The sequence below is a fragment of the Fukomys damarensis genome, unplaced genomic scaffold (genome assembly GCF_012274545.1).
Source record: "Fukomys damarensis isolate Sample0158 unplaced genomic scaffold, DMR_v1.0_HiC HiC_scaffold_27, whole genome shotgun sequence".
Taxonomy (NCBI): domain Eukaryota; kingdom Metazoa; phylum Chordata; class Mammalia; order Rodentia; family Bathyergidae; genus Fukomys; species Fukomys damarensis.
In genome coordinates this window covers 33,454,603-33,472,025 of record NW_022900939.1, presented here as the reverse complement: position 1 = coordinate 33,472,025, position 17,423 = coordinate 33,454,603, and the positions used below count along the sequence as shown (strand labels likewise).

Genomic DNA, 17,423 nt, shown 5'->3' with positions numbered 1-17,423 from the left:
GGAGAGCACAACCATATTGACCTGTGATTTACCTGAGCTGTTGAACGGTTTACTGGTGCAAATCTAACGGTTTAACGGTTTCCTTCCGGAATGTGTGTGTGGGCGGAGCTCTCTAACAGCCGGGCAGCTGGAGAGTATAAAAGGAGAGGTTCGGTAATAAAGCAAGCAAGCAACATGAGAAGATAAGTGCCTCCCATCTCTCTGTCCTCGTCCTTTCAGGTTTAGGACCTGCTGGCAGGATCCTGACGTCGCGGCTCGCGACACATGGGCTTTTTAAAAGATGTGGGGGTATGTGTGTCTGTGCGTGCGTACGCATACATTGATCTGTCATGCCACTTTGTACAGTTTAAGAATTATAAATGCTACCCACTTATAAAAATATGGAAACTTTAGCATCAGCCAGGATCTCAATGGAATAAAAGAGCCAGGTAATACCCGAGTTCCAGGAGGAACGAACAGAAAATACATTAGGGTCTGACTCTGAGGGGCTGGGCAGGTGGAGGCAGAAGGAGGGGACCAGAAGGCCCAGGAGGGTGCAGCATCCACTGTCCCTGAGACCGGGGGGAGGGGTGGCCTGTGCCTGAGCCTCTGCTCCTTGCCCCTCCCCCACCCTGTGAGCCCTTTGTGACGGGGAGAACACAGCTCTGAGATGCAGGCCTGGGCCCTCCTCCCTACCCCAGAGAGAACTCTCAGGGCTCAGTTGCCTGAGAACATCACTGCCATTCAGATGATGAAGAATCTTCTCATTCCTCTGAAAAGCCTTAGTGCCACATGGCTGAGCCCCAGCACCACTACCTTCGCGGTGTATATGATCCTCGCCTTTGTGTGTGGACTGGGGCTCTTCCTTCTCTTACTGCCCTGGCTCGAGGGTGAACCATCCTTACCGCCATCCAGGAGAAACAGAAAAATCAGAAAAGTAAGACACTCTCAGCCCAGGCCCAGCAGACAGTGAATCTCTCTACTTTTACAAGTGTCTACTTTTCCAAGTCAAGTAGACAAGACTACTGAGAGGGAAAACTCAGAAAAGAACAGAATATCCTTCCTCCGGGATAGGCAGGGCAGGGCAGGGAGAGTGGGTACCAGGACATCTGTCTGATGCTGCCAGATCTCTGTGTGGTTTGCTGCCCAGAGTAAAGGAGGACACAGTAACTCGGTGCATGAGGACTGGATTCCTGACAGGTGGGGATCTTTGGAGAGGGCCAGGCCCCGAGCACCGGTTCAGTGTCCCAGTCTCACGGCAGATGCCTCTGGGCCCAGTCTTTGCTCTGTGCTGGGCTGAACCAGGAGCTGTGCTGAGGGCCTAAATTCAGCCCCATCCCAGGCTGCAGCTGCCTCTGGTCTCTAGCAGGCGAGATGCAGCTTTGAAAGATGAAATGAGGTGAACTTTTGAGCAGAGGATCAAAGATCTCTTATAGGGGATGTCATGTTAGAAAGCTGCTGTGTTTCTACAAGAAGGACAGAAAATATTGTAATTTAAAAAATGAGTAAAAGGAAAGAAAAAGCACAGGCTCCTAATTAATTGATGAGTAGCATAACTTTCATGGATACTGAATGTCTGCAGCCTGTCTGAGAGAGAGGGGAATCCGGGCCTGGGCCTCTGACTACTTCCCTTCTTTCTCAGCGTCCTGGGCTGATCAGCTGGAAGAAGAGGAGAAGGAAGAGGACAGGTGCTCTCAGAGGTAAGCTCTGCCTTTCAGTCTTTCAGTCCCGGAAGTGACACGGGCTCATCCCTGAGGACCAATGCCAGGGCTCCGAGGATGGCAGCTGCAGAGAGGGGCTCCTGGAACTGCAATGAGCAGAGTGGATGCTTCTCAGGATCCCTGCTCAGAACGAAGCTGCGCTGGGACAAAGAAGGGTTTTGTCCAGTAGGGGGCAGTGCAGGCAGCAGAGGAGCAGCAGCCTGGATTTGGAGGTGGGACCTCCAGGTCCAACTGAGGCCCAACTGTTACAACTGGCTGAGGCTGATTCCTTTGTGAGATGACCCCATTGGTCCAGCACACACAGTTGTGGGGACCATGGGTTTGGAAGGGTGTGGAAGCAATTTGTACTGACAAAGCGCTGCCCATCTGTGTACCACGAAACCACTGTCAGCCAGGGCCAGAGGACACTGGACGCTGATGCTTGGGCTCTGGGGCCTGACCTCCTATGGTGTCCTCTAAGGGGACATTCCCTTCAGCAACCTGTAAAATCCCAACCCCCTGTATACCGCTCATCCTTTATAACCCAGTTTCCCACTTCCCACATTTTGCAGACTGCCAGACTTCTCGGAGGTTCGATAAAACCCTAACTTCCCTTCTGAAAAGGTAAAGAACTTTCCTCTTTCTCCTTCCCGCCAAGGCTTGTGATGTCACAAAGCAGCGTTGGTCTAACCTGGGAGGGGGAGATCCTGGGAGTGAGGGATGTTAAGACCCTGGGGAGAGGAGTAGCAATAAAAGTATCAAGTCGGGATATGGGGCCATGGAAGAGCCATGGCCCACCTGAGCTCACCCAGCCCCTGGCTGCAGCTGTGCCTCCTATTGTTTCAGCTTGGAGAGGCTGCTCCCTGACCCAGGAAGCTCTCAACAGCCCGGATACCAAAACCGCCCTGCTGATGCGCGCACAAGAGCACCTGTCGCAGCCCCGCAGCCATATGGGGACAACGCAGACCCTGCCGCTCTGTCCCTGGCAGAGGCTGCCCCCTGTGCTCTCACTCAGCACCTTCCACCTTGGGCCTCCTCTCCATCACCAGGCCCGCCTGAAACCTCCTGTGATTTTGTGTGCTTGCCCACATCCCTCACTGCCTCTCAGACCCCAGACCCCCTGCTTTCCCCGGCCCCGGCCCCATCCTGTCTGGAGCCCCGATCCCCACCCCAATCCCAGCGCCTACCTGTGGGTCAGACCCAGACTTGGACCCACCCTCAATCCTCTCCCCTAGTCCTGTTAGCACCTTACGTGGCCTTCAATCGGGGCTGCGAAACCTCCTGCTTTACACCCCATAATAACCCACCGTCACTCATTCCAACTGAAATTCAACACCCAGGGAGGCCCTTGTCCAAGAAACACCTAGAACACAGGTGGGCTGACCCCTCAGCAGTCCGAAGCCCTCAGGAGGATCACCGTCCCTGCACTCGAGATCTTCGCCAAGGCAAGGGTGCTGCTGCCATCCTTCCTGAGAGTTTTGCAATCAGCTCTGAGCTCTGGGAAAAACTGGAGCAACACATTCAGAAGTGGTTCATTCAACACCAGCGGGACCTGCTCTGCAATCCAGGAGTCTGAGCTCTGGGAAAAACTGGAGCAACACATTCAGAAGTGGTTCATTCAACACCAGCGGGACCTGCTCTGCAGGATCCAGGAGTCTCCAGAAGTCACACAGCCTCAGTGTGGCTTAGCTCACTCATCTCAGGTGAAGGACAAACCTGGGCCTTCACATTTGTTGGTGTCTACAGGTGAATGCAGCAAGGATGTGCAGAAGGTGAGGTTCCAGCTAAGGAGGGACTCAGGCAAGAATCTGGGGCATATTCTAGGCAAGGTCCCGAAAGCTGTCTCCGGGGCCTTAGGAAGCTCCCCAGCGAAGGTTCTGGGGGAGACCTCTGAGGCATCAGAGCGAAACCTGATGAGGCCCATGGAGAACGACACAGCCCATGACTCATTTGGAAGTACAGACAAGAAATACCTGGGAGGCGTGCTGGAAGCCCATCTGGGTGTGAAGGTGGGGCAGATCCACGAGGGGCTGATCCCTCTGAAAGTGCGCCGATCCTGGCTCACTGCCAGCAGTGCCTTTTCTACATCCAAAACCCACATGGAAACCAGAAGCCCAGTGTCCTCCAGGAGTCAGGAAAGCTGTGTGAGCACCGTCCAGAAGTTTTTCTTCAATCCACGCATTCAGCAGGGCCTGGAGATGCACATTACAAGGCTCAGGGTGAGGCGCAGGTGGGGCCTCCCCCTCAAGCTCCTCAAGGCCATGAACGTCTTTAAATCAGCAAAGGCTCTGCCCTCAGCCTTTCCACAGTTTGCCCGTCCCTCCTCCTCTGGAGGTGTGTCCTGGGCTGGCCTGACAGTTGAGGATGATGCCAAGTTCCTGGGAAAACCACGTCAGAGATGTCCAGGAGAGGAGGCGACAGTCAGGCAGGCTGTCCCTACACTGGGCAGTCTCCTTGTCTCCTCTCTTTCGGGTAAGGAGACCGAGAGGACCCTGCCAGGGATCCCTCTTGGTCATGGCCAGGGGTCCTCAGAGGCCCCTCTAACTAGACAGGAGAGCAGGGGGCTCTCACAGGAACTCACATACAGCCTCGTGGGCAGAACCAGTGAGAGCAGGACAAGCCAAAGGGTTGGCAGAGGCAGCCCAGAAGTCCCCTTGCTTCCTGGAACATGTGTCGCCCAAGATGCACGAGAGCCAGGCCTTTGGGCAGACACTGTGAGCCAGGTTCAGCACAGAGTGGAGATCAAGTCAGTGAGCCATTCTGAAGTCTGTGTCTCAGGTGTCCACCTTCCAGACTCTTCCACTGACTCACTCTGTGCCTCAGACTGTTTGGGGTCCGTGGTGTCCCCGTGCCCTCACCACAGCATGCCTCTAGGGCACATGCTAGCTTCACAGCGGCCAGGTGCCATAACTGCAGACAGAGGGAACAGCCTGGGTCAGCAGAAGCTCAGTTTCCTGAAACATCAGCACTCACCGAAGAGCCAAAGCAAGACCCTTATCCCTGCTGCCAGGCATGAGGTTGGTAGGAGGCCCAGCTCAGGAAAACATGAGGACAGGTTGGGAGCCGTGGGGACCTCTGAGCCCACCCAGGATGGGCGAATAGGAGACACCACAGAGAGTGAACGCCTTCAGCTTCTCCCACAAAATAAACCAGGCCCCTCAGAAGGCTACTTCCAAAGGAGCATGAAGAAATTTCTACAGTGTTTTTTACCCAAAACAGTCAAAAGGCAGGGAGACACCCAGAAAATAGGCAAGCCTGTACCTGCCACTGTCCAGAGCCAGAGACCGGCCATAAACAGACCTCGTGCGGACCATGACACTGATAAGGCTGAGCTGCTCGTGAGAGCAGTTGGGCACATGCTAGAAGCCAAAATGATGCTTCAGCGTGAACTCTGCGCCATGATGTTAAATCAGCGCGAAGAAGGTCAAGCCCCAATCTCCCAGGCTTCCCGCTGCTCAGAGCACAGGAGAAAGCCAGGACATGCAGCCAGCCCTGAGTGCCACAGCTGTCCTGCCAGGGAGAGGCACCCCCGTGACCAAGAGTCCCTGAAAACTGGACAGCTCAACAGTGAGCAGCAGCGCTGGAGGCATCTGCACCCCTTCTTCCCCATCAAGTCTGGGTCCCCAGGCAGCCCCTCCCAGTGGGGCCCAACAGTGTCCCGGGCACTAGGCCATCAACATTACTGCCCAAGGCATGGTCTTTGGAGAAGTGTCTTGACTGGACAGCAGAAACATTTCTGCCCAGTCTTTCTTGGTAGAAAAACACATGACCAGTAAAGAATTAGCTACGTAGAAGAAAATGACTTTTCTCATGCATCCTAGATATTTACTGTAGCCCAATACATACCTATGTTTCCCCAAGAGGGAAATGGCTTCTGTCTGCTCTGTGCATGGTGTGGGCTCTGGTGTCTAGAAGGGATGCAGTGTGGTGGAGGTGATGGGAACGCGAGCCACCTTCACCCTTTGTTCCTTCACTCATCCCCACTTCCATCATGACAGGAACAAAAACTCGAAAACCAAGCTGAGGAAAACCAGTGGTGCCTCCCCCAGATCCGGCTCAGCCCATCTTTGCAGGGCTCCCCTTCCTTAAGGCAGCAGTAGGACCAGGGGCACAGAGACGTCTTAGGACAAGGGAACCTGAGATGTGACTCAAAGTCTGGTGACCTTTACATTTGTATGCAGGCCCAAGGTGGTCCCTAGAGGAGAGGGGGACTCAGAAGGGTTGAGGGCCTGCCCTGGGGTCCCACAGCAAGTCCTGCCTGGCTCCCAGGCTTTGCTCAGCCCAGAGCCCACAGGGGAAGGGGCGGTCACACAGGATTTGTGCCACAAGGAGGCTAGAAGTGGCCTGTCTAAATGTCTGTGGGCAGGGCCCATCTAGGAGGAGAGCACTCAGCTTCCAGCACGCGTTTCCCTTCCCTGTGGGTGCTGGTCCTCATGGAAAAACAGAAGGGCTCAGGAGTCAGGGAGAGAAGCAGCCATTTCTCCAGAGAGCATTTCCCGTGCTGTGGGGCACACAGGGCAGCCACAGACACAGCTCCCGGGGCCTCCATCCTGTGGCCGAGTGTCCTATACCAGGTGCAGCTTCTCCAGGCAAAGGGAGTGTGTCCTGGCCCATCCATGGGAATGGGCTGCACCTGGGGTGCTGGGGGAAGAAGGCACAGACCCTTCATGTCTGGTTGGTGGTGCTGCTGGCTGCCCTACAGCCAAGTCCTGCCTTGGGGTCCTGGATACCTGTGCTGGTTCCCAGAGCGGGCCGAGCCATGACAATGGAGTAAAGACTGGCAGGAGAGGCTGGGCCCCGGGACGCAGAGCAGCCCTGGTGCCTCGGGTGCTAAGGAGAAGGTGGCACATGGCTGGGACCCTGGCCTCAGGAGGGGCTATGTCTCACAGCGGCTGGGTTCTCTCCAGACACTAAGGTATGTTCTGGAAGGTGGAAGAGCGGGACACAGACCATGGCTCCTGCCACTTAAGTACCACAAGCTGGTTAAGCTGATGGGCCGGGTAGAACATGGAAGGAGCGTGTTCCTCTGTCCTAATGCTCAGTCTCCATAAGGTACAGCGAGGCCTGCAGTGAAGACATCCAGAGACCGCTCAGAGTGATGATCTGCAGAGATAGCACAGAGATCTCTCACCACATGTGTGTTTTATACACTGAAACCTCCCAGCCTTCCCACAGGACCTTCACACACAGCTGACTCCATTTTCACCCCAACAGAGACCCCCACAGAGACCTCTTGATCCCACACAGAACTCTTCCCCCAAAGACCTCCCCAGATTTCACAGACTCCCCGGGTCCTCACCCAGAGAGCTGTCAGAGATCTCAGACATGAACCAGAGACCTCCGATAGAAACCTCACTCTGTCAGTGACAGGGACCACAGGGCACTGCCCAAAGGAAATCTCTTGGTCAGCACAGAAAGCTCCCAGTCAGTCAGCACACAGAGACCACTCCCCAGAGACCATGCAGGGATTCTTCAAGTTACTCTACAGTTACCGCAGACACCTCACAGAGAACCCTCAGACTTCCCAGACTTCCCAGACATTTTGCAGAGCCCTCCGCCAGACACCATGCTTACACTTTCCAGAGACCTAACTCTGAGCTCTCTCTAGAGACTTTTCACAGGGTTCTGGCAGAGACAGGAAATGCAGGAAGCTCTGTCAGAGACCTCACGGCCTACAGCCTTCCCAGTGCCCCACAGACCCTGCACCTTCTGCCGAGCCTGCACATGGACTTCTCACAGGGATCCGTGCCACTCCACAGGCCCTCGCACAGAAACCCAGCACAGAGCTTTCGCATGGAGATGCTCTCAGAGACGTGACAGAGAGATGTCTCCCACACAGATCTCCCCAGACAGAGGCCTCACAGAGTTCTTCCACCAGCATTCTGGGAGACTCCACAGAGCTCACATGGAAACCACATAATGAGCTTGCACAGAGACCTTACCCGGGGTTCTCTGCAGAAACCAGGCACAGAGACCTCACAGACACCTAGCACTCTTTAGGGGCCTGAGAAGCCACTCTTGACAGGCCCTTCCCAGGAGAGGTGGAACCACTGACCAAACTGGCAACAAAGTGGGATTCCCATGAGTTTTCCCCAGACATCCAGATATTGTCAGCATCACACCAGATGGGATTCTCTGCCAGGGCAAATGTTCACAATGTTTTGTTTTTTAAAAATCTTATGTAAGATATTTGCTTTAAGGAAAAAAAATGATGGTATCGATGTGTAGACCCCCAAATCCTTTGTTTTACAGGCTTTCATTAGTTAGAACCCTGACCCACAGTGAGAGAACCATACAGCAGGATGACAACTTGCAGAGTGAGTGCGGTAAATCCTCAAGTGTATTTTGGAGCCTGGCTTTGGTGAGCCAGCATACTAGGCATAGGGGTCAAAAACAGTGACTTTACTCTCGGGACAGTTACAATGGTCTGTCAGAAGAGGCATGCAGACATATACCATAATTCCAAGCACTCTGGAAGGCCGGGGTAGGAGGATCATAAATTCGAGGACAGCCTGGGCAGAATAACAGCTTAGTGAGACTCTGTCTCAAAATAAAAAATAAAAAAGGCTGAGAATGTAGCTTGTAGAGAAGACCCTGGGTTTAATCCCCAGTAACACACACACACACACACACACTTCCACAGACACACACATACACACACCCAAATATAATGCTGCTGGAAAGATCAAAAAACGGAAGAAATAAAAGTTTCCCCCAGAGAAACTAGGAAATGCTCTATTTTATAGCTCTATGGATCAGGCATCTTACAAAGTTCTGGACTGAAGTCCGAAAAGTCTCCCTCTTTGATACAGTGTCTTGTTATTTAATTTTTCTCAGGCTGGTTTTAAACTGTTGTGATTATACAGTGTGTGCATTAGAATAATCCAGCATAATCCTCCTATTTTAAAACCAGCTGATCCGCAACATCTGCAACCTTTTCCCCTTTCCCATATAAGGCAACATAGTCACAGATTCTGGGGATCAGGCCATGGACACCTTGAGCAGGTCACTGTTCTGTTTCCCTCACCCAGTCATATGGCATTGACAAGAGCATGTTTGAGACAAGAGATGAGGGCGCGGCAGGCTAGCTGGAGAACAGGATGTAACCTGTCAGTTACAAAGGACCAGAAGGGAGGCTGAGCAACCAGGCACGACTTGTCAATCATGAGAAACTGCCAGTACATATGCAGGCCAATTTCCCACAGACTGGATCTGAAAAGATAGAAAACATAGAAATCACTGACTTCAGAGCACTGCTTTTTCCTGTTCTGCTGTCTTCCTGCTTCTGTAGTGGCCCATCCAGCATGTGGGACATATCTTGCACTTGCTTTTTCTTCACTTTTTCCTTTTTCTTCTTTACTTTAAATAAAAGTCACAGTTACCCATTCATTCACTGAATTGGTTGGGCCAGAAAGTACCCAAACCACAGGACACGGTATCATCTGGAAACATGCTAAGGGTTGCTGGTGTGAAGAAGACTCAGACCATGCTGTGTCAGGTGCTCCAGGACAGGCATGGGGCTCACAGAGGGACAAGACAGTGAGATTTACATCCCAAACCAGAACAGGACCTGCCATTAGAAGGGACTGCTCCACATTGTATGTTGCATTTGGAATGAAGATAGTTGGTAAATATAAATTTAAGACACCATTTCACATTCAGAATCAGAGACAATAACTTTTCAAAGATGCCAAAGCTGCAAATTACTTTAGCTCCTGGTTCAGAATCAGGTGCTACCCACATAACCTCTTCTAGACAGACCTGGCTAGAGCTGTTAGCCTGTTCCCATCTCCTCACGCAGGGAGCAGTGCTTCTCTGCCAGCCCCCCGGGAAGAGATTTGAACCACTGGGGCCTGAGAGGCTGCTGTGTAGTGGCTCAGCCTTCACAACTCACTTTGGAGGTGACCTGCACACGAGAAAGCACTTCAAAGGAGCGCAGGGTTTATGTTATATTCCGCAGTGCTGGGGACTGAACCCAGTACCTTGCACATGCTGGGCAAATGCTCTGTCACTGAGCTACACCCCAACCCCAACTGTTGTGTTCTGAAGGACACCTGCCCAACACATACAACTCTTTTGGGGAAGGACCTGAATGGTATCAAATGCTCAGCATCAAGCATGTACTTTAGGTCACTGTTGTGACCCCCAGGGAAAGTCTGACAGGGAACTAACTGTGGAAAACTAACGAGAAGCTCATAGAAGGAGCGGGATGAAGGAGGAAGGAGGAGCTGGGCAAGCTGCGGGGACAAGTAACAGGGCAGAGTGGAAGAAAAGGCCTAGGGACTAGATGTTATGAAAGAAAAAACTAAGCTTAATTCTAATAATGATTTGAGCTTTCTAAGCTTCAATTCTTAATTATGGTGGCCACCCATATTCCAATGAATACCAAAAAGTAAAACAAAACAAAACAAAACAACCCCCCCAAAAAAAATCCCCCGAACCATCTGAATCAGCTTAGGCTATTTCTAAGTTGTAGGTGCTATGATTTTTAATCTAGCTGCATTAATGTTGTTGTCAACATTAAAATTAGAAGCATATGAAGTGCATTTTCATTTTATTTTATGGATAATTTAACAAACTAAAAACTAAGAAAGTACTTAAGTAGAAAGTATAGTGCTTGCTACACAGATCCCTTTTGAAAGCTAAAGCAAAAGGAAGTTATTTTGTTTGGGAAGTAAGGTCAAACCAAGGGTTGTAGCCAGGCGTGGTGCATACATTTGTACTGTAATCCTAACACTCTGGAAGTCTGAGGCAGGAGGATAACAAGTTCAAGCTTGGGCAACTTAGTGATTTAGCAAGGCCTTGTCTTTAAAAAAATGCAGTGGATATAGTTGAGTATAAAGGCCATGGGATCAATCTCTAGGACCCCCTCCACCAAAGGTGAGGCCAATAGCTCTCAGAAAAGCAAGCTGAAGGGGGCACTTTTGGGAGCTCATGGGTTAAATACAAAGAGAGGCACAATGGCACGAGGAAGGTGCTACTTGGGAGCGAGAAGTAGCCCTGGTGACCCTCACCTCCTTCAGGCACCCATCTAGCTCTCAGGACCAGTTCCCAGCTGTCTCTTACTGGGATAAAAAGTCTTCACCAGAGGCTCTAAATCGTGGGAGTCCTAACTCTCCACTTCCTGACAGCCTGTGGGAGTGGGCTGGCTAAGCAATGTCCACATTTCAGTGTTGCACGTGCCTAAATTCCAGAAACCCTAACCTACACTGTTGCATTTCCCCATGAAGACTGTGTTGGAGGCACCTCCATATTGTGCTCTTCAATGGCTATATTAATCCACAGTCCCATCAACAGAGCCAAAGAGTTCCCTTTTTTCTCCAGCCTTTACCAACACTTGCTATCCTTCAACTTTTTCACAACAGCCAGCCTAAGAGGGGTGAACTGATAGTTCACTGTGGTTTGCACTTGCATTTCCCTGATGCTTAGTGATATACTTGATGGCCGCTAGTAAGTCTTTTTTTTTGAGAAAAGGCTATTCAGGTCCTATACTCATTTTTAAAAATGAAACTGGGATGTAGCTCAGTGGTGTCACCACCTGCCATGCAAGTGCAAGGTCCCAAGTTCAATCCCCAGGACAAAAAAAAAAAAAAGGCTATTTTCTTACTTTTGAGTTGTATGAGTTCCTTGTGTATTTGATATTATAAACACTTATCAAAAGTATATGGTTTGCAAATATTTTCTCTATTTCTGTAGGTTAAAGCTTGAGAGTACTACAGTACACTGTCTTCTAAGATTACTGGGATAGTCCGGCCTCCTGTGACCACCAAAGTGGGACCTATACCTCCTTATCCCTGGGTGGTAGCCCTGAAAACCTTGGCTTTGGAGAGTAGCATCAGCTCAGCCTGCGGGAGCCAAAGACAGACATGGTCTTGACTTTCAAGATCCTTCTGGGCCCATCGTAGCTGTTCAGCCCTGTTGATCTCTGAACTACTACCTTTGGGGCATTTTCCTCCTCCTAATGAAGGATATTACATGTCTGCAGCATTGAAACATGTTTGGCCTGTTCTGAAGAGTTCCAGAAGTCCAAGAGCCTTCCTTTATTTCATCTTGTCATCCTTCTTTTCAGGCTAAGTTGAAGTGTTTTGACTTGCATAAAATGCTCAAAAACCTTGTTGTCCTCCCAACTACTTCACGGGGGTCCAAGCCACAAGTCAGAGGCACTTTCATGGAACTGTTCTCTGAACTCTATTTCGGACTTCTCCTAATACAATTGATTATATCCATGAGTCACACTTGTAAACTCTTGACTGAATGATTATCCAGAATATGTTTTCTGCTTTCTGTCTTATACTGCATAATAGATAAGCTGAGAATTTTCTAAATCAAGATGTTTGTTTTGGCTGTAAAATTATACACTTACATTGTCTCTTCTCTCATTTTACTTGAAACATCAAGGAGAAGCCAACCTGACCTTCAACATTTAGCTTAAGAAATGCCATCAGTTAAATATCTAAGTTTGTGTCTTACCAATTCTATGTTCCACAAAACACTACAACACAATTCACTGAAATTCTTTGCCACTTTACAACAAAGATCAACTTCCCTTCAGGTCCGAATGACATGTTGCTCATTTCTCAGCCCTGACCAGGTCCACTCTTAGTGCCCAGATTACTACCAACAACTTCCAGCCTCTACCCATTTTTTAGATTCCAAGCTGCTCCCATAGTTTCAGGAATTTGTTAAGCAGCATCTAACTCTCTGTACCAAAATATGCATTCATTTGCTAGGGCTGCCTTAATTAATTACTAAAATCTGGACAGCGTAAGCAACAAAAACATGTTTTCAAACCTTGTTTCTAAAAGTTAAAACTCATATACATCAACTGGACTGTTTTGTGAGTTCTCCTTCCGTGGCTCATTAATGGCTATCTTCTCTCAGTTTTCACATGGTCTTTTCTCTGTGTATGTTTCTGTCCTAATGTCAAAAGAAGACCTGACTGGGCTGGGGATTTAGCTCTGTGGTGCCACCACCTGCCTTGCAAGTGCAAGGTCCCCAGTTTGATTCTTGGTACCAAAACCAAACAAACAAAACAAAAATCAACCAACCAAACAAAAAAACACCTAAGAAACAAACAAACAAACAACCAAGACCTGTCCTATTGGCATAAGTCTCCATATGACCTTATTTTGCTTCAGTTGCCCTTAATGGTCCTGTCTCTGTCTTAGTTACTTCTCTCATTGCTGAGACAAAATACCCAGCAGCCAAAGTCAAAGGAGGAAAGATTTATTTGGGTATCTTTCCTCCAGTAAGGGTATTTGGCTCCTTTGTCAAAGATGAAGTGGCTGAGTGTGTCTGGAGCTGTTTCTGCATCTTGTAATCTGTTCCATTGATCATCGGGTCTATTTCTTTGCCAGTACTGTGCTATTTTTATTACAGTAGCTTTGTAACATAGTTTCAAGTTGGGGATTATGATAACCACTGCCTTGTCTTTGTTGCCTAAAATTGCCTTTGCTATTCTTGGTCTCTTCTGGTTCCAAATGAATTTTAGGATTGTTTTTATCTAATTCTGAAGTAATGCTATTATAATTTTGATTGGGATTGTATTAAATCTATACAACAGTTTTGAAAGTATGGCCATTTTCACTATACTGGTTCTTCCAACCCAAGAACAAGGGATGTCTTTCCATTTTCTGATATCCTCTTTGATATCTTTTTTCTGAGTGCTGTAGTTTTCAAAATGTAGACTTTGATGGTCACATATGTTACTGTGTTGTGTTTTCTAGCGTTCTGTTTCATAACTCTACTCATATGAGCTATTTATATGTGCCTTGTCTTGTTTGGTTGTAGATAATTATGTACCTAGTTTTATAAGAAAGTGCCAAACTGGTTTCCAGAGTGGCTGTATTATTTTACATTCCTGACAGCAATATGTGTGATCCACTCTCTCTGCCTTTCTGCCAGCATTGCTGACACTGTTGTTCATTTCAGTCATTCTGTCGGGTGTGCAGTGACATCTCATGGTGAGTTACAGCTGCAGTTCTGAGAAGGAAATGGAGTGGAGCATCTTTCTGTGCACCTGTTATCTGCAGATCTTCGGTGAAAGGCCTGTCCACATCTTTGCCCACATCCTTGAGGATCAGATTAATGTCTGGCTGAATCAGGAGCGCCGCACCCATCTCTTGTGAGAAAACTCCAAGGCCTATTAGGGCTGGAATAATCCACCCCACCCCCTGGGGTGTGTAGAGATCTGACTTTAGACAGATAAACTGTTCCTCTCAAAAACCTCTGACTCCATTCTTCTCAGCCCCTAAAACCTACAATCCCAAAACTAACATGTGGCCAACAAGATGTGCCCAATATCCTGACTCCACCCTGGCTCCACCCCTGCCTTACTCTATCCAACAGCGATCCAATAGCGCCACCCTGGCTCCACCCCTACCTTACCCTATTTGTCTGTGCACTTCCTGAATAAAGCGAAAGTGTTCCAGAGCCCTCCTGTGAGTCTGAGTGGTGATTCCGTGCCTTGCGGCTGGCAGATGAAAACAACACATCCTAATAACCACGTCCCTCTCACTCCTTTAAGACATTTTAGGAGGAGGGCGGCACAACCTGGTGCACAGAAAGCCTGACCAGAGATGACTGCGTCAAAGCAACTAAACGCCACTACAGCTCTTCCCTTTGAAGAGTTTCACTGTGTCCTGAGGAGCTGCCTGTGTACACAATGCAGTAATCAAACATCCAGTCTTTGCCAGCTGTCATCAGTTTAGCCTACAGGAAAACTAGGAGGAAGAGCAAAGTGGGATAAATCGGCTAAACTTCATCTTTCACAAGGGAGGGCCGGGGATTGAACTCAGTGGTTCCACCACCTGCCTTGCAAGCACAAGGTCCCAACTTCGTTCCCTGGTACCAAAAACAAACAAACATCTTTCATAAGGGAAAATCCCTGCAAATAAATCAAGGTTAATCAACAAAGAAGTTCAGTAAATATATAATTTACTAGTTTTAAAGCGGCTGGGGATGTAGCTCAGGGATAGAATGTTTACTGAGAATGTGTGAAGCTCTGGGTGTAATCCCCAGTGAAAGAAAGGAGGAAGGATGTGAGAGAGGAAAAGAGGACAAATTAACAAAAACTGTTTTAAAAAAACTATTTATTGGGCTGGGGATTTAGCTCAACGGTTCGGCGGCCTGCCTTGCAAGCGCAAGGACCCGAGTTCAATCCCCGGTACAAACACAAAAACAAAACTTATTTATTTAGTTTGAGGCAAAACATTTATTGGTACATTTTAGATACCCATAATGATAACATTCATCATAGGGATGCTGGACCTGTACATGATATATCTTGCCTGTTCTTTTTTTCCTGTTCCTCCCCACTCCCTCTGACCTCTGTTTCCTTCATTTATAAAAGCTTTGTTTCCATTTTTCCTTCTCTTCTGTCCCTTCTCACCTCCCGTCCTCCCTGTTCCCCTTCTCATTTGAACTATTTCTCCCCATTTCTCAATCTCAATAGCATACATTTTGGTCCTTATTTCCACTTTCAGTTCCTCACACCAGAGAAACAACGCAATATTTAAGCATGTGTGTCTGACTTATCTCACTTAGAAATACGGTCTCAAGTTTCATCCACTTAGGTAGAAATTCCATAATCTTATTCTTCTTAATGGTAGAGTAATACTTTGTTGTCTTAAAAAAAGCACATCTTCTTAATCCATTCATCAGTTGATGGGCATTTGGGCTGTTTCTAAGATTTAGTTATTACAAACTGTGCCACTACAAACATGGGTGTGCATATGTCACTGTGGTATGATTTAATTCTTTTGGAAAGACATCAAGAAGGGGAATAATGGGGTCAAATGGAACCTCTAGTTTTAGTTTTTTGAATTAATCTCCACACTGATTTCCACAATGGTGGCACCAGTCTACACTCCTAACAACAGCGGAGAAGTGTTCTATTTTAGTCACAGCCCTGCCAGCAACTGTTATTGGTTGATTTCTTGATGATAGCCATTCTTTCTAGAGTGAGATGGAATCTCAGCATTGTTTTAATTTGCATCTCTCAAATGACCAGTGATGTTGAACATTTAAAAAATATATTTATGTACCATTTGTACTTCACCTGAGAAATGTCTATTTCAGATGCTCATTTTTGGATTGGGTTTTAAGTTGGAGGAAGGTGTCTCTGTTTTTGGAGTTCTTTATATATCCTAGATATTAATCCTTTATCTGAGGAGCAGATGATTAAATTTTATTTCCATTCTGTGGGTTTGTCTCTTCACTCTTTTGATGGTTTCTTTTGCTGTGCAAAAGCTTTTTTTTTTGGTATCGGGGATCAAATTCAGGACCTTGCACTTGCAAGGTAGGCAGTGCAACAGCTTTTAAAAAAAATTCATTTTACTGATACATTTAAAGTATACAATATAATGAAGTTAATTGTTGGAAATTTGTATCTTTACATAATCAATCTTGGTTCTTATTTTTCTCCATCCCTCTACCGTCCCTTCAACCCCTCCCTCCCTATCTACAAAGACTTTGTTTCCATTTTTTCATATTAATTCCATTACCTGCTTTCCTTTCCCATGAGCCACCCACTTCCCCTTCCCCTCTGTCGTTTTTCTTATTTCACATTATCTATTATACCTTTTAGGCCTTTTTTATGCTTTCAGTTTCTCACATCCAAAAGCTTTTTAATAAGATGAGATCCCAGTTGTTGATTCTTTGTGATATTTTCTTTGTGATTAGGGTTTTTGTTCATAAAGTCTTTTTGTACACCAATATCTTCAAGAGTTCTACCTATTCTATCTTCCAGTAGATGAAGTGTTTTTAATTAATATTTAGATCTGTGATTCGTTTTGATTTTGGTTTAGTGTGTAGTGAAAGATATGGGTCTATTTTTAATCTTTAGCATGTGGAAAACCAGTCTTTCCAGCACCATTTATTAAAGAGGTTATCTTTGCTCCAGTAAAGTTGTTTGTCTCCTTTGGCAAAGATAAGGTGGCTGAGTATGCTTTGGGTTGTTTCTTCATCTTCTATTCTGTTCCACTGATCCTCAGGTCTGTTTTTCTGCCAGTACTGTACTGTTTTTAATCACAGTAGCTTTGTAATATAATTTCAAGTGTGATGCTCCCTTCCTTTCCTTTGTTACCCCAAATTGCTTTTGCTGTTTTAATCTTCCAGCTTCAAATGAATTTTAGGATTGTTTTTCTAGTTATGTGAAGAATGCTATTGGTATTTTAATCAGGATTGCATTAAATCTGGACAACAATTTTGGAAGAATGGCCATTTTCACTGTATTGGTACCTCCTATCCAAGACCAAGGAATACCTTTTCATTTTCTGATTTCCTCTTTGATCTTGTTTTTCAGAGTATTGTAGTTTTCAATGTAAAGGTCTTTAACTTCATTAGACTGATTCTTAGGTGTTTTATTTTTTTGAATGCTACTTGAAAGGTGTGCTTTCCCTAATTTCTCTCTTGGTGAGTTTTTTATTTGTGTACAGGAAGGCTATTGAATTTGAGGGTTGATTTTGTGTCCAGCTATATGATTGAAGTTGGTTATTAAATTTGGAAGTCTTTTCGTGGAGTTTTTGGGGTGTTCTATAAGTGTATCATGTCATCCACAAATAATGATAATTAACTTTTTCCTTTCCTATCCTTATTCCTTTTATTTCTTTCTCTTATCTAATTGTCCTGGCTAATGTTTCCAGAACTATAACTGAGTAAGAGTGGTGACAGTGGGGCCAGGGATTTAGCTCAGTGGTTCTGCTGCCTGCCTCACAAGCGCCAGGACCCAAGTTTGATACCCGG

At 47.3% G+C, this 17,423-nt stretch overlaps 1 protein-coding gene across 1 annotated transcript; it reads left to right on the top strand.

Moving 5' to 3' along the window:
• The first annotated feature begins 223 nt into the window (after positions 1–223).
• On the top strand, positions 224–11,525 carry LOC104852831 (spermatogenesis-associated protein 31A6-like). Its single transcript, XM_033756834.1, has 6 exons — positions 224–916; positions 1,622–1,679; positions 2,252–2,303; positions 2,526–3,124; positions 3,168–7,996; positions 11,376–11,525. The coding sequence occupies exons 1-5, from the start codon at positions 650–652 to the stop codon at positions 5,453–5,455; spliced, it is 3,264 nt and encodes a 1,087-aa protein (XP_033612725.1). The 5' UTR covers positions 224–649; the 3' UTR covers positions 5,456–7,996; positions 11,376–11,525.
• The last annotated feature ends 5,898 nt before the right edge of the window (positions 11,526–17,423 follow it).

Bases quoted from the DNA above. Each gene is read 5' to 3' on its own strand.
- LOC104852831 (XM_033756834.1), top strand. From the start codon at position 650: ATGCAGGCCTGGGCCCTCCTCCCTACCCCAGAGAGAACTCTCAGGGCT. The intron at 2,304-2,525 runs GTAAAGAACTTT...CTATTGTTTCAG, and splicing joins CTAACTTCCCTTCTGAAAAG to CTTGGAGAGGCTGCTCCCTG. The intron at 3,125-3,167 runs GCAAGGGTGCTG...TTTTGCAATCAG, and splicing joins CACTCGAGATCTTCGCCAAG to CTCTGAGCTCTGGGAAAAAC.